The 21,784-nt window shown below is 37.0% G+C and overlaps 2 protein-coding genes across 2 annotated transcripts in view; one reads left to right on the top strand and one right to left on the bottom strand.

Annotated features, from left to right (window-relative positions):
* Window positions 1-1,599, bottom strand: chrm5b (cholinergic receptor, muscarinic 5b). Its single transcript, XM_020935996.2, has one exon. It carries the CDS (start codon window positions 1,597-1,599, stop codon window positions 1-3), a length of 1,599 nt encoding a protein of 532 aa, XP_020791655.2.
* A 1,541-nt stretch (window positions 1,600-3,140) lies between these two features.
* Window positions 3,141-21,784, top strand: part of aven (apoptosis, caspase activation inhibitor) — a 108,321-nt gene continuing 89,677 nt past the window's right edge. Inside the window, exons 1-2 of the mRNA XM_055149258.1 lie at window positions 3,141-3,361; window positions 15,526-15,694. Of these exons, the coding sequence (XP_055005233.1) occupies window positions 3,164-3,361; window positions 15,526-15,694 (367 nt within the window). The 5' untranslated portion in view covers window positions 3,141-3,163. The remainder of the gene's footprint in view (window positions 3,362-15,525; window positions 15,695-21,784) is intronic.

Genomic DNA, 21,784 nt, shown 5'->3' with positions numbered 1-21,784 from the left:
TCAAGTGACTTTGTTGTTGGCGTGTGCGTTCTGCCCTCCCCAGTAGAGCTTCTCCTCGCACCTCCTCCTCCTCCACTGGCACAGCAGCAGCATCTTGAAGGTCTTCTGGAAGGTCTTGTTGCACAGGGCGTAACACATGGGGTTGATGGTGCTATTCACGTAACACAGCCAGTAGCCCAAGTGCCACAACCAGGTGGGGATACACTCTGCGCAGAAGGTGGAGATGAGTACCATGATGTTATAGGGCGTCCATGTCAATATGAAAGCCAGCAAGATCGCGCTCAAGGTCTGGGCCGCTTTTTTCTCCTTCACGAGCACCATTCGCTTCCTCTTGGTGATTTGATTCTTCATGTTGGGGTCTATCGGTTTGGAAGTGGAGGAGGAAGAAGGCGATGAGTTGTCTTTGATCGCCTGCGCCGTCTCGGTTTTGCTTGGAGATGGTTCGGGACTAGGATCTTTGCCTCTAGAACCCAGTTTGAACTTGTACGCGATGCCCTTTTTGCAGTTTTGCTTGGAAGGCGAGGAGAAGTACTGCTCGTCGCCCCCGTAGTCTGCCACCTGTCCGTTCTTGCTGCCCCGGTTTTGATCTTTGAAGGAGCCTTGGGGCGTGTCCATGGAAACGTGATGCTCGTCCTCCGAGGAAGACGTGTAGCTGTTGAAGGACGTGGTCACCTGCTCGGATTTGGTCCACGCCTCTTCGGAACGCGTGGTGGTTTTGGTGGCGTTGCTTTGGTTGGAAGAAGACCAGGATGCTTGACTTCGATCTGCTTTCTCTCGTGTAAAATGGAAACAGGAGTGAATCAGTGTCTTTTGAGGTTTGGTGCCTTCCTGGACGCATCCACTGGTTAGTCCCTGCAACTCCGCCAAGTCTTTAGTCCTTTTTTGAGTTTCCTTGTATATACGGCAATACAGGATGGTCATAACCGAAACTGGGATGTAGAAAGCGGCGATGGCGGTGCCGAAAGTGATCACCGGTTCTGTCAAAAACTGGATTTGGCACTGGTCGAACTGCACGGTGCGCTCGCCGACGAAATACTGCCAGCAAAGGATCGGAGGAGCCCAGAGAACGAATGACACGATCCATGCCATTCCTATCATAATGGCTGCTCTTTTCGGAGTCCGCTTTGCCCTGTATGTCAACGGCCTCGTAATGGAAAAGTACCTGTCAAAACTGATGACTAATAAGTTCATAACCGAAGCGTTACTGGCAACATAATCCACCGCCAACCAGAGATCGCACGCTAGGTTCCCCAACGACCAGTATCCCATTAAGATGTATGTAGTGTACAAGTTCATAGACAACACTCCTATGATGAGGTCGGCGCAGGCTAAGCTGAGCAAATAGTAATTATTGACCGTCTTAAGCTGACTGTTGACTTTAAAAGACACCAAGACCAGGACGTTGCCTACGACAGTTATTAAGCTGACGATGGCAGAAACAGTGGCGATTGCGATGGCCTCCCAAAGGCTGTGGGGAGGAATGTGGACGTGGGATGAGTTGCCAAAAGAGCTGTTGGACAAGTCAGTATCCACACTGCTGGGTTCAAAGTCACTGGTGTAGTTGGACAAGTCACGGAAGATGCTCCTCTGGGGATCCATGTGGGAAAAGAACGGCACCTGTAAAGAAAAACAGGAGAGAATTTAGTATTGGCATAGACAGGAGTGTAGAACGAAATCTGGACCCTGGGTACAAATCATGTTGGTGGGGCTTCTTTACTAAATCAGGACTGACACAAGACTTAACCAGGTTTAAACTAGGGCTATCACAAGACGAAAGCAGGACTACCACAAGATTTAACCAGGTCTAAACCAAGACTATGGCTATGTGATATGATGATGGTCTGAACAGAAGATGCAAAAGTGGTGTCGCGTCTTCACTTTTTATTCCGCGTTTAGACAAGCATTTTTGGGAGGAAATCTGTGTGCATACGGTGATGCAAAAGTGTGTGGAATTCGATTGGGTATGCATGCCAGGCGGCTCGGTGATGACACTAGGTGGTGATGTATGTGATGTAAAATTGTACAAGACGTGAGCAGGTCTGACCGGAGTTTTGCGTCTTGGGCAGTGTAGACGGAAACGCTGCGACGGAGCGTATTCAACTTTTCCACTCTGGAGGGTGGTTTTAGATTTTGTGTTTTTAAGCCCCAAAAATGCCGTCACCGTCTAAACGAAAGGCACTTCTGATAAAATATTTTGTCTTTTTTACCTGCAAGCATTCTCCTGTAAACAGGCTCTATACCAGGTCTAAACCAGCACTACCACAAGACTAAACCGTCATGTGTTGTCTAATGAAAAATGCACATTGCAGTCTTTGTGAAGGGCCTCTCCTTGCCCTCGGCCATGGGGAAGCTGTATCCTTTATTTCCCCAGTCCAACGCCACTGGGTGTAGAGATTATTAGATATAATGGTGTTACATACATGGTCACAGAAACCAATATTCCTGTTTCAGTTAGAATGTTTAGCTGGGTTTCAAATAACATCACACAGCATTATGTAGATATATATATAAAACAGAGGGAGGCAGCTAAAATGTTGTTGTGATTTTTTTTATTTTTTATTTTTTTAGATATCTCATTGTGAAGTACAGTATAATCAATAGGAAAAACCAGCTCTTGACCCCCACCTGAGAGTATGTCACCTGAAATCTGAAAAAAAAACACACATACACAAAAAAAAAAAAAAAAAAAAACTGTGTGTGTGTTTAATCACTTATCCATAAATCCTGATGTATGAACCAATCACACCACATTTTGCAGATCATAATGGTAATTTAGGCTGCTCTTCATCTCAGTGGAAGTCTACAGGCCTATAGATGTCGTCTCAGTTTAAGTCCAAAACAAGAAAAAAAAATTAAAAAATAAAAATAAAAATAAATACATTTTTCATATATAACAATCAAACACGTTATTCATTTACTATTTATAAGTGCAACTATTTGGGTTTTGTTGCTTGACCCCATACTATAGAGATAAAATGTTTGGTGTATTAGTTGATTATTGATTTTGGTTTTGTAACTTTAATTAAAATAAACGTACAAAGAAGTTTCAATCCGGAACCATTACACCGCATTGTACCATGGGGCCGATTTGACAGACGGACATAGACACCGGTGTTTTGGTGCAGTGCGCTAAAGTGTCCGGGTAAAGTTGACAACAACAGTGATGGAAGTCAGACCGAGCCGAGGCAGAGGAGGCGGCGGGAAAAGAGGCGGCCGCGGCGGGCATGACGGTGACAGTCACGGCGGAGAGTACCGGGGCCGCGGCCGATCCGGGTACCACCGCAGCCGGGGCAAGAGAGACCATTACCGCGGCCGGGGAAGAGGAGGAGGAGGCGGGCAGGGAGCAGACTTCAGCCGCCGGGTGAGACACATGAGAGCGACTCTACAAGCAGCACCGTGTTTATCCCGCTCAAATTAACATCATTACATCTTATTTTAGAGACGATTATGAACCTCATCTCAACACAAAACCACGTTATTATTAAACTGTGCCGTGGTAACATTTACCATCTACGGAAACAAAATGACTTGTCAAATGCTGCTAGGCTCATAGACCAGGCTGCAGAAAACTATGGCAACTGCATCCAGAATACAGAGACAATGACAATAACAAAGGCTTTTCTAGTATAGTTCTTGTGCACACTTGTAGAAAATGTTTGTGAGATTCGTTTAACCACGTGTTAAAAAAAAAAAAAAAAAACTGTTTAGTGAATGATATTTCATGAGAAAAATGGTAAAAAAAAAAAGCAGTGCTGCAATGACAGCTAAAACATAAAATAAAATTGATTAAAAAAACAACAACATGAGAGTAAAACTGTGAACATTACCATGCAATTTATTGATAATGTATCATGTCAAAAAATCCTGTCTTCTTGCTGTCCATTAATTGTCTAAAGCAGGGTTCTCCAACCTGTAGCTCTCCACCCTTTTCCAAGTAGCTCGGAATTATACCATTGTGCTGAATAACCAAAATGTGGTTAATTATATGCCTATTAACATTGCAAATTTATCATTTTGATGCCCAACATTGTGCACTGATAAAAGGACAATGGTTTTATAAGCTTCTAACTGTATCCCAAGGCTTGCCCTTTTTCTTATAATCGCCTCAGTTTCTTACGGCTGCTAAAATGAATAGCTCTTTCGCATTTTTATTTTGTAACGGGACTCCTGGTCTAAAGAATACATACAAAAGACTTCCGATTTGATACGATATATTTCAAATTGATTCAATACTGTTCAATAAAAAGTAAAGGCTAAATCGTGGCTGTGATGCTAAAAGTCTTTGTTAAACCACTTCTTGTGCAAAGTGAATATGAAACACAAACATTTTAGTCATCAGAACAGTGAAAATATCACTGTAATGCGCTGTAACAAAATAATTTGGTAAAATATACCAAAAAATACTCTTGGTGATATATCGACACAGCAGCCCTACGATATCGATACTGTATTATCTCATTAAACAATACGATATATTGATATTTTGATATTTTTGCACACCCCTATTCTACAATGACAGCAAAAACATAAAATAAAATTGAAAAAAAACAAAAACAAAAAAACCCACAACAACATGAGAGCAAAATTGTGAACATAACCCTGCAATTAATGTATCATATACATTTTTGCTGTCCATAGACTGTATAAAGAAGATTTATATATACTGATTATAGTCTTGTCCCATCCCTATTATTTCCTATATCCTTACTAGTATGTGAAATAGTGAGTTATTCTAAAAGTCATTGGAAAGTAATGTTTATTTGTTCAAATTAGTTCATTTGTGAATAAACCTTACAGGGACTACCATAACTTACACAGTATCTCAGTTCAATTCAATTCTTTTGTTGTCATTGTCATATAAAATAACAACGAAATTACGTTTGAGCAACATATAGAGTGCATAGTATTTTAAAAGTGCATAATAGTATAGAGGCACCCACCATGTATACATTACACCCACTATGTGAACATTAGAATACAGTACTAGTAATTAGGGGTGTAACGATATCCAAGTGTCATGTTACGATATCATCACGATATGAACCTCATGGTACGATATTTATTGCGATATCGTTGGAAAGCTCAAAATATGGTGGGGAGGCTCAGGATTAGGGATGTAACAAGATCCAAATCTCTCAGTACGATATTTTCATGAGCTACATCTCACGGTCTGATATTTATTGCTCACAAAACTGTTAATATGCGACTTTTTCCTCTTAAAATGCCTTGATAAGACTTAATCTAAAGAATTTAAAAGTGCTTAAACTGTTATTTCTTCATGTAGTCTATAGTGTAATGGAGCAAAGGAACATGGTCTCTGTAGTTCTCTCTGTCTTTTTTTTTTTTTAGCTATTGCTGCACTATAAGTCTTAATTTAAGCAAAAAGACTTGTAATTTGATATATTGTGATGGTCTACGATATTATTGTGAGACCTTTGACGATACGATATCACGGTATTTCGATTATTGTTACATCCCTACTAGTAATATCAGTGCAGCAGCAAAGGGGCATTGCCTCTACTAAAGACCCATTGTTGCATTTATAGGCCCCACCTGTTGCACTAAACTATCTTTAGTAGCTGAAAATGTGTCTGAGTGTTTTTCGTGTACAATTCTGTTTTTGTATATCCTTTATAAATTCAATTCATCATCATAACTGACTTCCTCTGCACCTGCCTTAATCCTAATCGTCCCAACTGCTCCACCCTGCCACTTCTTAAGTACACCCCCAGCAGCTGTATTTGTGGTTTCTGACCCCACCTCCGCTGACCTCCTCTGGGATGCTCCAACTGCTCACATTTGCGCCATGGAAACTGCAACATTACATGGAGAACAATAGGGGCACTGTGATTGCAATCATTGAAGAATCTCTGTTGGAAGATGGAGGCTCTCTGATTGCAATCAAACAATTCACCCGCTGCTGTCTATCCGCGCTGTTTATGATGTTATGATGGGTTAAAAAGGGCCAAAGCAGCAATTTACCTTTTATTTTTTTTCACGTTGACTCGAAAAGTTTACAGACGCAGGCAGCAGTGACCACAGGTGGTCAGAGCTCAAAAGTTGAATGTGAGTTTTTAAAATTATTAAAATTAAAATGACATCAATAGAAGCATAAAAAGTTTGAGTCATCCTTGAGCAAAACACTGCACCACCACCACCACCACCTCACCCGTTTGTGAGTGAGTGCTGAGGTTTGAAGTGGCTCATTGCTCAGTTTGGCAGCCTCACTTCCATCAGTTTGCCCCAGGGCAGCTGCGTAAGTCGAAACAGCTCAAGATCAGGTATAGAGTGGGACAATAATGCAGTAATAAATGGCAATTATTCAGTTAATCAGTCAGCCCTAGCCTTGAGTGAACCACAAATTTATATACTCTAAATATTACTTTGAAAAATAAAACGGATGGTTTGAGTAGACCTGTCATTTTAACAAACTCTGAAGATATTGCTGAAGAAAATATAGACAGTATTAAAACTACTGTAATTTATGCCACTGAATTGAAAACCTTGAAATATAACCTCAAAACTATTCCTAATAATATGATTAAAAAACAAGAACTGAAGAACTGGAATAAATAAATAGCAGAATTAAATGCTTAAGTAACAGTACTCTGATTAAATTTTACATTTTAAACGTGTACAGAGGACTGAAATATGAACTTACCAACACGAAGTCACATTTCAAAACATGTTTATACAAATTTAAACTACAGGGTCAGCAGTTTTTTTTCCAGAATAAGAGGAGATTTTATCATTTTTGAAGGAAATAATTGCACTTGACTTGCATGTGAGTCTTTTTCTAATTGTGTCCATTCAAATTTCAATTTCGATTTGACTGTGAATAATCTTGAAGCCCTACACTGTGCCCATATCCTCTAGTATCAAATTCAAAATCAAAGCTGAGTATCATTAAGAAGTTGCTGATACATACCTCGATACACAGGCCACAATACGATACATATAGCATTACAGTGCACTTTCGGTTTGATACGACATATTTCAAATCGATTTGATACGGTTCAATAAAAAAATAAAGGCTAAATCATGGCTGTGATACAGGGTAGCTGCGGGGTCTTCAAAGTCTTAAAAAGGTCTTAAATTTCATGTTCCTAAATGAAGGCCTTAAAAAGTCTTGAATTATGTTGTCCAAGTCTCAAATTTCATTAACCTGTTTTTTGTAGACTCAGCCGGGCTGCAGTGAAACGTTAAATGGAGGGAGGAAAAAAAACAACAACGTGAAATCAAGTAACGTGAATGAACATCTAATCTGGAGTATTCACTAATAATACTTTAGTTTCTGGCGCCGGCGGCAATGAGTAGGCAATCAGTAGAGTGGAGGAAGACGTTGGATGGATCACGGAGAAGTGTAGGTTTAATCCACAGTGGCTCTTAGATGTCTTAAATTTAGAGTGGTCAAACCTGGGGATACCCTGTGATACTAAAAGTCTTTGTTAAACCACTTCTTGTGCCAAGTTCATATGAAAAATATTTTAATCATCAAAACAATGAAAATGTGTCGCATAATTATAGTAGCATAGTTTCCTTCCTCTGAACAAACTACAAATTGTAGCGCTGTAACAAAATAATTTAGTAAAATATACCAAAAATACTCTTGGTGATATATCGATACAGCAGCCCATGATATCAATACTGTATCATCACATTAAATTATACAATATGTCAATATTTCAATATTTTTGCACACCCCTAAAGTTGAAATTTTAGTATCATGCCAATTCTCATTTCAACCATTCAAATTAGACAAAACTTAATTGATTGACTAGGGAAATTATTTGGACACAGTAGCTCACACATCACAATGTATTATAATAAAAAAAAAGCAAAAATAAAAATGGTAATGATCAATTGAAAACAGAAGTAAAAAGAGACAGGTGTCAAATAAGGTATAATTATATAAATGTATATGTCCAAGTAAAAAAAAAAATACAATACAAGTAATATATATACATTTTATTTTATTTTTTTTTTAATTTCGATTAATCATTCAATCCTCTTTAGCAAACTATTTATTTACTCAGAAAACTACTTGGCTAAAAGAAATTGATTACTTCCCACTGGTGATTTTGACACATCTCCATGACAGCAGCACATGGCAGCTAAAGCTCTGTGACGTTATTTACGCAGAGGAGAGTGACTCAGACAGAGTGGCTCATTAGTTTGAGCTGCACTGGTCCAGGCTCCATGCAGGACTGGACCTTGACCCACTTGTTCTGCATGGAGACCGCTAGTGAATTAGTGCTATGTGTTAATGACCGCTGTTTAGAATGGTGTGTTTGTGAAAGCTCCAGAGGGGGCTATGCCATAAAGAGGAGGCCCAGGAGAGCTCTGACTCATCCCTACTCGAGCGCCAGTGTGTTTGACTGCAGCGTTTTGGACATGACTTTGTGCATACGTCAAAGTCCAAAGTGGAAGTGTTGCGTATGGAGTTTATTCTTAATTCATGATTAATTTAACTTCTTATATATAACAGTATTGAGCCACAATAACATCTTACAAGATTACTGCACCAAAGTCATCCTAGTTCAGATAATTGGTTAGATTTATTGTCTTTTTGGATAGTAGTGATGATTTCAGCACTAATTAACCATGTTATAAATTGCTCCCTCATTATAAATATGTATGTTTGAGTAATCTAGCAATCTCTCCCGTGCCCTAATCTAACTCTCCTCATGGTTAGCTGAAGGGCTGGATATCATTAAGAAGTTGCCGATACAATACATACCTCGATACATAGACCATGATACGATACATATCTAGATACAGTGCACTTTCGATTCAATACGATATATTTCAAATTGGTTCAATACAGTTCAATAAAAAATAAAGGCTAAATCATGGCTCTGATACTAAAAGTCTTTGTTAAACCACTTTTTGCGTAAAATGAATATAAAACACAAACATTTTAATCATCATAAAAACAGTGAAAATGTCAAGTGTGTCACATAAACGTGTCTCCTTACTCTAAACAAGCAACAAAACTGTAGCGCTATAACAAAATAATTTAGTAAAATATACCAAAAATACTCTTGGTGATATATCGATACAGCAGCCCATGATATCAATACTGTATCATCACATTTAAATTATACAATATGTCAATATTTCAATATTTTTGCACACCCCTAAAGTTGAAATTTTAGTATCATGCCAATTCTCATTTCAACCATCATTCAAATTAGACAAAACTTAATTGATTGACTAGGGAAATTATTTGGACACAGTAGCTCACACATCACAATGTATTATAATAAAAAAAAAGCAAAAATAAAAATGGTAATGATCAATTGAAAACAGAAGTAAAAAAGAGACAGGTGTCAAATAAGGTATAATTATATAAATGTATATGTCCAAGTAAAAAAAAAAATACAATACAAGTAATATATATACATTTTATTTTATTTTTTTTTTTTAATTTCGATTAATCATTCAATCCTCTTTAGCAAACTATTTATTTACTCAGAAAAACTACTTGGCTAAAAGAAATTGATTACTTCCCACTGGTGATTTTGACACATCTCCATGACAGCAGCACATGGCAGCTAAAGCTCTGTGACGTTATTTACGCAGAGGAGAGTGACTCAGACAGAGTGGCTCATTAGTTTGAGCTGCACTGGTCCAGGCTCCATGCAGGACTGGACCTTGACCCACTTGTTCTGCATGGAGACCGCTAGTGAATTAGTGCTATGTGTTAAATGACCGCTGTTTAGAATGGTGTGTTTGTGAAAGCTCCAGAGGGGGCTATGCCATAAAGAGGAGGCCCAGGAGAGCTCTGACTCATCCCTACTCGAGCGCCAGTGTGTTTGACTGCAGCGTTTTGGACATGACTTTGTGCATACGTCAAAGTCCAAAGTGGAAGTGTTGCGTATGGAGTTTATTCTTAATTCATGATTAATTTAACTTCTTATATATAACAGTATTGAGCCACAATAACATCTTACAAGATTACTGCACCAAAGTCATCCTAGTTCAGATAATTGGTTAGATTTATTGTCTTTTTGGATAGTAGTGATGATTTCAGCACTAATTAACCATGTTATAAATTGCTCCCTCATTATAAATATGTATGTTTGAGTAATCTAGCAATCTCTCCCGTGCCCTAATCTAACTCTCCTCATGGTTAGCTGAAGGGCTGGATATCATTAAGAAGTTGCCGATACAATACATACCTCGATACATAGACCATGATACGATACATATCTAGATACAGTGCACTTTCGATTCAATACGATATATTTCAAATTGGTTCAATACAGTTCAATAAAAAATAAAGGCTAAATCATGGCTCTGATACTAAAAGTCTTTGTTAAACCACTTTTTGCGTAAAATGAATATAAAACACAAACATTTTAATCATAAAAACAGTGAAAATGTCAAGTGTGTCACATAAACGTGTCTCCTTACTCTAAACAAGCAACAAAACTGTAGCGCTATAACAAAATAATTTAGTAAAATATACCAAAAAATACTCTATACAGCTATCCCTAATATCAATAATGTATCATCACATTAAACGGTACGAAATATTGATATTTTGATATTTTTGCACACCTTTAGTTAGCTGTAAGGTTCTGTTCAATGCTCTGGTCATGCTCCCACACTATAATTTTCCATAAATATACAAAACCGTGATAGAAAAAATACACTACAACTTCACAAATCTGATGTGTAGTAGCTTCATTAGCAGGAGAAAGGGGGTATGGTGGCGATTATAGCATTTTCAAATCAATACAAGGTTACTTGTAGATCTAAATATGCTTTGTGTTAACAGTTAATACCACACAGAAGTGTAATGCATTTTATTTAACGGTGCCTTTCAAAAGTATCAAGGTCACCTACAAGTTAAAAGATCACAGCGACTGAAGGCTCTGACCCCACAGACGACATACTGGCAGGTGAGAGTTACAGTAATCGAAGCGAGAAGTGACTAGCGCGAGTGTCAAAGCCATTGTCCTCAGTATATGACCGCAGTGGCATCCTAAGTTGAAATTGCATTCAAGTGTTAGGGTCAAAGTGCATTTGATACTTTGGCAGGTTTGGAATTGTTACTGCTAAAATAACATTAGACATGCCTTAAGAAAATATTTGTATAGAAATAAACTATAGGGATTAGAGGTGTGCAAAAATATCGAAATATCTATATATCGTTTAATGTGATGATACAGTATTTATATTGTGGGCTGCTGTATCGATATATCGCCAAGAGTGTTTTTTGGTAAATTTTACTAAATTATTTTGTTACAGAGCTACAGTTTGTTGCTTGTTTAGAGAAAGGAAACTTGTTTATGCGACACATTTGACATTTTCACTGTTTTGATGATTAAAATGTTTGTGTTTCATATGAACTTTGCACAAGAAGTGGTTTAACAAAGACTTTTAGTATCACAGCCATGATTTAGCCTTTATTCTTTATTGAACAGTATCGAATTGATTTGAAATATATCGTATCGAGTCAAAATGGCACTGTATCGAGATATGTATCGTATCGTAGTCTATGTATCAAGGTATGTATCGTATCGGCAACTTCTTAATGGTACCCAGCCCTTCTAGAGATAGTAATGCTGACATGATACTAACATATTTAACTTAATTTCTATACTGAGGAATAGACTTGATACTCAATACTGATTCTAATGCCACAATGATAATAAAAAACACCTTTTTTCCAGGCAATAGAATGAGATTTTCAACAGTAAATCAAAGTACTTTCTTTTATATTCCCATGTGGTCTTTTATCTGTGTAACTCCTCAATGGTCTAGATATTTTCCATAGTGGTCCGTGGGCGTATACTAGTCTATGTGCTCTTATTCTGATACAGCTCAAGATTAGAGGTGTGCAAAAATATTGAAATATCGAGATATCTATATGCATAGCTATCCCTTTTTTTGTATATTTTACTAAATTAGTGTGTTGCAGTGCTATAGTTTTGTTGCTTAGACGAAGGAAACTCATTTATGCGACACATTTGACATTTTTTGACATTTGATGATTAAAATGGGTGTGTTTCATATCGGTTTAACAAAAACTTTTAGTATCACAGCCATGATTTAGCCATTATTTTTTTATTGAACCGTATCAAATCGATTTGAAATAGATCATATCGAATCAAAAGTGCACTGTATCAAGACAGGTATCGTATCGTGGCCTATGTATCAAGGTATGTATCGTATCGGCAACTTCTTAATGATACCCAGCCTTATTAAAGATTATTCTAAAACTATTCAGGAAAGGTTAATTTCTGTCCTGTGAATGTGACTTTTTTGCTCAAATGAGTATCTACTTTCGATTATAGTTTTAGTATCGATTAGGATCTGATTTTCAATACTTTTGACAACCCTAAAAGAAACAGAAAACATATTTGAATAGCTGCTACTTTTTTATGTTATTTACAGCAATTACATTACAATTTCCATTAATTATTCTCCCCTATTAACAATCGTCACCCTCCATAACTTGCCATTAATCCTATTTTATTACTTAATCTACTTTTTCATATGTGTGTGTGCAGCTATTTTTTTTAATTAATGCTCATTGATGTGACTGGAAGACTATTTTACACTAGAATTGTCTTAAATTAAATCCTATATTGCCTGGAGAAAGCATTGTAGGAAATATCCAATGTCAAAGCAGAGACATATTGAATAGCTCGCTGGCCTTAGTCCGCCGCATGTCTGTACTGAAGAAAATGACTATAGTTCAGCTCTGAAAATGTCTGGTTCTTATTCACGACTAGAAACAGCACATCTGATGAAAGGGAGCCGATAAACACCTCTCCCACTTTGTTTCCATTCACAGAGCTAGAAGTTGTTGTATGAAAAGTTACCGTCTGAAGTAGAGTCTGGAATAAGTTTAACACCATAATGACGGCAAGGAACTGTGAGAAAAAACCTTAACAAAATGGTAGGGGTGTGCAAAAATATCAAAATATCGATCGTATTTAATTAAACAGTGTCGATTTTGTGGGCTGCTGTATTGATATATCGCCAAGAGTATTTTTTTGGTGTATTTTACTCAATTATTTTGTTAAAGAGCTACAGTTTTGTTGTTTGTTCAGAGGAAGGAAACTCTTTTATTCAACACATTTGACATTTTCACTGTTTTGATGATTAAAATGTTTGTGTTTCATGTTCACTTTGCACAAGAAATGATTTAACAAAGACTTTTAGTATCACAGCCATGATTTAGTCTATTTTTTATTGAACCGTATCGAATTGATTTGAAATATATCGTACAGAATCGTATCGGATCATAAACGCACTGTATCGAGGTTTGTATTGTATCATGGCCTATGTATCGAGATATTTATCGTATCTGCAACTCCTTAATGATACCCCGCCTTAGTATTAAGGTTGGGTGATATATATTTTGTCAAGTTTGTTTGTTTTTAAAGCACTTCATGGACTTGGCCCCAACGGACATTTCAGACCTCATTTTCCTTACACTCCTTATGCTTGGAGGTCGGAGGGCCAGATCCAACTTATCATTCCAAAAACTCAATGATAAAATGCCGGAGTGACTGGGGTGACCTCGGGGTGCCCGGGTCTTTTCTGTGGTTAGTCCCAAACTTTGGTACACACTCCCCGCTCACATTAAGACGGCCCCTTCAGTCGATTCTTTTAAGTCTTGTTTAAAAACACACTTTTACTCACTGGCTTTTTAACATGGTGTGAGAATTGTGTGGTCCTCTGACTGTCTTTTATTGAGTTTATTTTGTATTTTTTATGTTTTTTATTGATTTGCTTATTTATTTACTTTATGCTTTATTTTATTTAATGTGTTAATTTATATTGTGCCTACTCTGTGCAGCACTTTGGAGACTTTGTATAGGTAAAATGTGCTATACAGATAAAATTGTATTGGATTGGGTTACATACGGCACGACCAAATAGCAGCGACTGGTTAAATTTTTTTTTTAAAAAGGTACCCGTTTACAGTTGAGAGAATGAATCCTAATGCTGTGAGGTCAGACAGTTTCCACGAAGTGAAACCGACTTATGAATCAGCACACCTGGTTGAGAAGCAGTAAATCAAGCCAATTAAAGCTCAAATAAAGTGAATAAACTTGTGTTAAAAAGTCATTCTACCTCCAAAGTATGGGTCAGACAGAGAGATATGTTTTCGTAATTGTTCATGTCTTTATTTTGTGTCTTTTATATTATACTTCTCTAATTGTAATTTATGTTAATTATTTTAATTTGGCGGTGGCGTTGTTGATGTTGGTGGCATCTTTTAAGTCCCAAGACTGTACAAGCCACAGTAAAGATTAAGCAGGCCATCAGTAAAAAGAACTCTTCATTGACGACACGAGGAGGTGGTGTGATAGTTGTTATTGGCACACTGCAAAGACTACAATTATTTTAATCCTTTGCAAATGACAAAATATCCTGTCTTATTATCTAAAAATCTACTTAAGCCCTCTACAAATGTTTTGAATTGGATATGATTCTTGTATTATTATTACCTCCGCCAAGGAGGTTATGTTTTTGCCGGCGTTTGTCTGTCTGTTTGTCTGTTTGTTTGTTTGTTTATTTGTCTGTTAGCAACAGAACTCAAAAAGTTATGGACCGATTTTGATGAAATTTTCAGGATTTGTTGGAAATGTGAAAAGGAAGAACTGATTTCATTTTGGGGGTGATCCGGAAGAAATCCTGGTTCTGGATCACTTTGAAATTTTTGTTAACATTGTGGTAAATGGGGCCAAAAATTTTGTTTCTCAATATCTCGGTTAATTATTGACCAAACCCCATGAAATTTGACTCAGGGATGGACAATGGGATCCTCTTTCATATTCCAAAGGCTGATCCGGATCTGATCCAGAAGACTGATTTTATCGCAATTTATATAAAAAATGGGGGTAGTCCTTGGCGGAGGTCTGCGCTCTCTGAGTGCTTTTCTAGTATTTAATAATAGGATTTCACTGGTTCTTTGAGATGTTAATACTTCTGGATAAAATGTGCACTTTGAACAGAATCAACTGTGGAAGCAAATGCTGTTGAATATTTTACCGAAATCGTTCAGACCTAAGACATGTCTCAATCTCAGTCTTGATTAAAATTTGATTAATTGCTCCGCTCAAATGAAAATGATATCACCAGATTACAATTTCATATCATCCCAAAATGCGATGTGACCCAGCCCCATTATCTTTTGTAATAAATATCATATAAAACGTTAATGCCAACGATGTCATTTCAAGTCATTCCTTTTTCAAGTTCTCATAAGAATACAATTAGTCCATAATTCTGGGAAATTACCAATTACTTTACTTTCCAGTGACATAACACGGTGGGGGTCTCCTGCCTGTATGTCTAGGGTGGAAAGTTCATTAGTTACCATGGCGACACAATGCACACTTCATCAGTAAATACCAAAAACTCAAGAAGAAAACACAAAATGGATTTAAACAACACATTTTCAGGAGCCTGCGATTAACGTAAGCGAAGGCAGTGTGTCATTTTCTAACTGCTGATTAAATTGTTGAATTGTTTGTGTTTTTGTTTTTTTTCTAGGACCAGGATGACGGGGACTTTGGCGGCGATGATCATGTGGCCCAGTCGTTCTCCAAGAGGAAGCTGGAGTCCAACTGGAACAGATACGAAGACTCCGAGGCACAGGAAGTGGACGAGGACATGCCCGCGCAGAGAGGGACGGACTACAGTGAGCTAATACAGTCAGCAGGTACTCTCGCTCGGACTTATGCGTTCATATGAGATGTTTTTGTGACAAGTGGGCTGAATCATTGGGGGAAAATATCAAATGGTGTTGTTTTTGAGCGTTTACATTTTGGATTTATGTTTTAATAATAAGATTCTGTTCAAAGTTAATATTTTCAGCGCTTCCAGAAGTATTGACAAAAAGACTGCACTGAGTAGGGCTGTGGTCTTTACTGGTTTTGTCGATTAATCGGTCGATGGAGTTTTGGTTGACCAAAGTTTGTATTAGTCGACTAATTTATTTAGATTATAAGGATTTTCTTTGAGGCAACAATAGAGAGAAGTGAGTTAGTTGAAGATGTGGGATTTGTAAAATTGTCTGATTGTCATGATTCACAAGATTAGGCTGTCTTTATATAAAAAATTGTTCACTAGTACTTGTTTTCTGCATAAATAGTTTTTGCTTAAACTCCTGTCCTGTGTAGGTGTAGTCTTGTGAGTGCAGTTTGGGTCAGATACACAGAGGTACGTAATAGTTTTGAGAGCTTTTTATTTGACTAATCGATATACCAGAATCACATAAGACGGGGTGAATAAGGCAGGATATTTTGTTGTTTGTGGAGGAAATTATGGTACTTTAAAAACTACAGTCTCTAAATTGCTGACTGTGTCCATTCAGATTGCGATTTAGATTCAGTTATGATTAATCTTGCAGCCCTAGTTTGCGGTCTATACGAGGACAGTAGTGGCATGTTCAAGGCTCTGGGCTGCACAAAATATTGCAAAGCGGTTGTTACAGCAATTTTATGTGACAAAAAAATCAATAATTTAATTATAAAGCGATTACTTGTCAGAAAATCTGTAGGTGCATGGTTAGCAAGCATGTAAGTTGTTGCTGGCTTTGCGGCAGTGGCAAAACTCCACTCGTGAAACCCACTTAAACTCATCACTGTGAATAATGAGGATGGTCTGTATGCATAAGATGAGGGTTAATGAGGAACACCTTTGGATCACTGCAAACCCTTTAAAATGCTCTGGTTCTGATTCATGTTTTTAAGTCTATGTAACTTTTCTCGTCTTAGTGGAGATGTTCTGCTTTACTTGGATTGTTCCACGCTATGACATTATAGTGATCAGTCTTCCATTTATTAGATTAGTTGTGTTTTTATTAAGGATGTAACAATAACCGAAATATCGTGATATTATATCGTCAAAGTTCTCACAATATCAGAAGTTCATCACAATATATCGAATTACAAGTACATTAAGAGTTATGGTGCAGTAGTAGCTAAAAAAAATTTTTTTTAAAAGATAGAGGGGACTACATAGACCATGATTCTTTGCTCCATTTCAGTGTAGACTACAAGAAGAAATAACAGTTCTAAGCACTTTTAAGTCTGGATTAAGTCTTGTCAAGGCATTTTAAGAGGAAAAAGTAACATATAAAATTTTATTAGCCTCCACAAAATATCGCAATAAATATTGTACCGTGAGATGTATATTGTGAAAATATTGCGTAAATATTATAAGATAATTGAATATTGTTACATCCATAATCGTGAGCCTTTCCACCATATCATGAGCTTTACCATGATATTGCAATAAATATCGTACCATGAGGTTCATACCGTGACGATATCGTATCGCGAGACTTGGATATTGTCACATGCTTAGTTTTTATATCAAAATGCTTTGGAAAATCATGCATTATTATTTTGAACGGGGTCGCTCTGTAGATCTGAACTTGGCCTATTGGCATCACCTCTATTCACATTCACAGAATAAGTTTAATGCCATACAGTGGGACATTCCAATCAAAGCAATATCTCCATGGAGACAAGATGGTCGCGGACTCTCACAGTAAATTCGATTTTGGACACACACTGACTAGAAAACATTTTGCTTTTAAATGAGTTGTTGAAACTTCGGATAAACTGCAGTATTCTCAGTTATAGTTTTTCCTCATATCCTCTTTTTAACTCTTGTCAAGTTTTCGAGTCGATTGAGCGACACATTTAAAGAAATCCAGGGCCAAGTCTCACTAACCAGAGGGATGTGACAAACATTTGGTGGCCGCAACGTCATTTAAAGCTGTGAGGACAGATTTCTAACACTCAAGTCAAGTGTGTCGTCTATTACAAAGATCATAGGCCCAACACTGTAACAAAACAGTCAGGGTGTTGGAAGAATACATTATCTCTCTGTAGACTTCATATTTGCATAGCTTTAATTCTGTTGTTGGCAGTAATGTGGGAAAAAAAAATGATTGTAATTCATAAAACGTGCAAGTAGGAATGCACATTTAATATAATATCAGTCACTTTAAATTTTTAGTGATCATCTTGGGTCTTTTTAAAGAACCTCTATTACGCTATTTTCTAATCTATGTTATAATATAGTGTCTTCTTCAAAAGCATAGAGCATTTTGAGGTTTGAAGGACCACATTTCCTAGTTATCCAGAGTGTTGGAGCTGTGTGGAGACACTTTACTTTTTAAAATATTCCATCCCGTCCTTGTATTTGCAGAGGTCGCTGGTGCTAGACTAGCGCATGTCAATAGCCATAGTTATCCTGCCACTAAAAACAGTCTTACCCACTCCACAAAACACCCGAAGCAAATCTATTATTACGCCAGACTGTCAATGTAAATGTGTGTGTTGATAGAATAATTTTAGGAGTAAAACCAACCTTGCATTTGAAGGATTTATGTCTGAGCAGCAGCAGCGAGTTGTACTTCGTGATAAAAAGCTTGGCAAAGGCGGACTGATATCACCTAACACCTATCTTTTTTTTTTTTTTAAATTAGTAAACACAACTGGATGCGTAAACTTGATACAACAAACATGGCTGTGTATCGTCAACAGTTACATGTCGGGAAGAGGGAACATAAACACAACATATTATACAGTAACAGTACGATACAATAGTAATTAAAAAAAGAAAAAGAAAGTTCATTTAGGAATAGAAAAAGATAATAGCAAGGGTTCATTAGAGCAAGAGTTCATTAGAGTAGAGTCCATAAAGTCCAGGGGAATTTCACACATGTGGGAATACACTTTTTGAGCTTTAGGTGCATTCATATATTTCAGAGATTTTATATATAATTTTAGTTAAGTTTTTCTTACCTGCAAAGTAAAATTCCGCTGCTGCTGAGAAAATAGTCCCTCAACATGCGACGACTCATGCGATGTAAGGTTAGTTTTACTTCTAAAATTATTCTGTCAACACACACATTCACATGGACAGTCTGGTGTAATAATAGATTTGCTTCTGGTGTTTTGTGGAGTGGGTAAGACTGTTTTTAGTGGCAGGATAACTATGGCCATTGACATGCACTAGTCTAGCACCAGCGACCTCTGCAAATACAAGGACGGGATGCAATATTTAAAAAAGTGTCTCCACACGTCTCCAACACTCTGGCTCACTAGGAAATGAGGTCCTATGTCCAAAATTTCAGTCTGTCCCTTTAAAGCACAAGAGTCGGTTTTGTTTAATATAGGACACTTTAAAAAGCACTTTCTGGATTATCTCCTAATGATGTCAGAAGGTGTCGCCAACCATTTTCAGACCTGCAGTGGGAGGACAGAATAAATGCGGCTGCAACTCAAACATGACTGAGTGAAATAAAACAATCTGCCAGGTATTTTTGATGAGGTAACTTAACATAGAACTTTTAAGATACATTTCTTATTGGCTTCTGCTAACTTTTGCCTTTCTCTTCAGTTCAAATCTGAAAAAATGTTCAAGCCCGTGTTGTCTCTCGGGGAAGTCAAATCAGTTTAAACACCACGCTGCCAATTAGTCCCCCCCCTCCCGAGTCTAGTCTGAAGTTTGGTTCTAATTATAAAATGTTTTGTGTTCAGGGACTACAATTATTCTCCAAGGCCGTGCAGCACAATTAAATGGTTTGGATCCATCACACGGCATGATTTTTTCTCTTCATTTTTAGTTTTAGTTTTACTTTTCACAAGTTATTATTTCATCTGGCGTGTTGTTTAACTCCGGTGGGACAGATAGAGATCACGTTCTGCGTTTAGCATCCTCCACGCCCACGTAAATTAGCCAGGATACTTTTAAATTATTTTATTTCAAGCCTTTCCTCAATTAGCAACGGTGACGTGCGTGAATTTTCCAGCGTCCGGAAGAGCGGACGCTAATAAGAAACTGTGCTCATCAATGAAGTACATGCTGGACACACACTGGGAGCCTCTTACGTGTAGTGTCTCTTCTCTGTTCTCTGCACATTTGAATAGTTGCAAACTTTGTCAATGATTTTCATAGTTTTTGCTTTTGCTTTGTTTGTCTTTGGGTCTAAATACATGCAGCTTGTCACCACTAATAAAAAGAACTGGAGACACTAAACCCCCCCTTCTACAAGTGAAACATAATATTTTTTATACTTAAACTTGTGATAATTAAAGACGATAATAATTAAAGTGATAATAAACTTCTAAATAAGTTGCAGTAAAAAATAGCAAGAGACAATAAGACATCAATAAGACATAAATTATATAAATGTATGTACAGTAAGTAACAAAATATATATATAAAAATAAAATGTACTAAATAACATTCAATCTGTGATATTTAAATTCACAACCTGACAATTCAAAATATTATTAAATGTGTAATATATCGGGGTGTAATGATATCCAAGTCTCATGATACGATATTTTCACGATGTACATCTCACGGTACGATATTTATTGAGATATTTATGATACTTTTTCCTCTTAAAATGCCTTGAAAAGACTTAATCCAAAGAACTAAGACTTAAAAGTGCTTAGACCTGTTATTTCTTCTTGTAGTCTGCACTGAAATGGAGCAAAGGATCATGGTCTATGTAGTCCCCCTCTGTCTTTTTTTTTTTTTTTTTAAGCTACTGCTGCACCATAACTCTTAATTTAAGCAAAGAGACTTGTAATTCAATATATTCCACAATATTATTATGAGAACTTTGACGATACAATATCACAATATTTCGGTTATCGTTACACCTCTAGTAATATCATTTTGTATTAATTTATTTACAGCCTGACTACCACTTTCCTCACAAAACATTATCAGGCAGTTTTTATGTTGGAAGAATCTAATTACTGAAACAATATACTCAAAATATCCGCCACAAACCACTGGGGGTGTGCAAAAATATCGAAATATCCACATATCATATCGTTTAATGTGATGATACAGTATCAATATCATGGGCTGCTGTATCGATATATATCCCCAAGAGTATTTTTTGGTGTATTTTACTACATTTTTTGTTACAGAGCTACGGATCCCGCCGCGCTCAGTTACAAAGCCTGAGGTTATATGTATGTAATTCCTGTATGTCGTGGTTGTGCTGTTGTCTCTGGTGTCAGAGAAGCGTTATGCGGGTCACGCTTGAATACCATGTGAATGCAGCCACTTGAAAAGAGAGAGATATAGATGATATAATGGTTGGCCAACTGTTTGCATCATGACACTAACAGACAGATTGCCTTTCTGCATTGTAGCGACTGCAGTAGGCTCTTACATCAGAACATGACTCAAGTGAAACATATTAAAAGCTAGAAAAGTCAGTTTACCATAATGATTAGGGCTGGGTATCATTAAGAAGTTGCCGATACGATACATATCTCGATACATAAAAAAAAAAAAATAAATTGTGCCTCTTTTTTCATTGTTGGTTTGTGCGACCATAAACGGAAACAAAAGTAGCATCTTTAAAAAATGACAATAAAGACTAAAAAAAAAAAGGGGGTTAAAGGGGTTGAGGGGTTAAAGGGGCTAGTATATGGAACAATCTGAGTAATGATTTTTAAAAAGTGTAACACTTTAGAAGTCTTTAAAAAAAGAGTATGTTTTGAAAAATGTGGAGCTCTGGAATGAATGAGTTATTCATGAAATTTGTAAGTGAAATTGTAAATCCAAACTTGTTCATACGCTGCTTTTCTTTCTTGTAATTCTGTCATTGTTTAATGGAGTTTGGCATTATAAGTGCTTTTTACTTCAGCCTAAACCCTTTCGGTCATGATCCATGGGGTTGTAGTCTATGTTTTGTTTTGTTATGTTTTTGTAGTGCTGCAAAATGACCAAATATAAAAGTACTACTATATAGGCCACGATA

Source organism: Boleophthalmus pectinirostris, unplaced genomic scaffold (genome assembly GCF_026225935.1).
Source record: "Boleophthalmus pectinirostris isolate CB_2022bp ecotype Guang Dong unplaced genomic scaffold, ASM2622593v1 HiC_scaffold_13, whole genome shotgun sequence".
NCBI classification, from domain to species: domain Eukaryota; kingdom Metazoa; phylum Chordata; class Actinopteri; order Gobiiformes; family Gobiidae; genus Boleophthalmus; species Boleophthalmus pectinirostris.
Note: the sequence above shows the minus strand (reverse complement) of the source record. Positions and strands in the feature narration are given on the sequence as shown.

Excerpts from the sequence above, each read along its gene's own strand:
- chrm5b (XM_020935996.2), bottom strand. The coding sequence starts at position 1,599 with ATGGATCCCCAGAGGAGCATCTTCCGTGACTTGTCCAACTACACCAGT.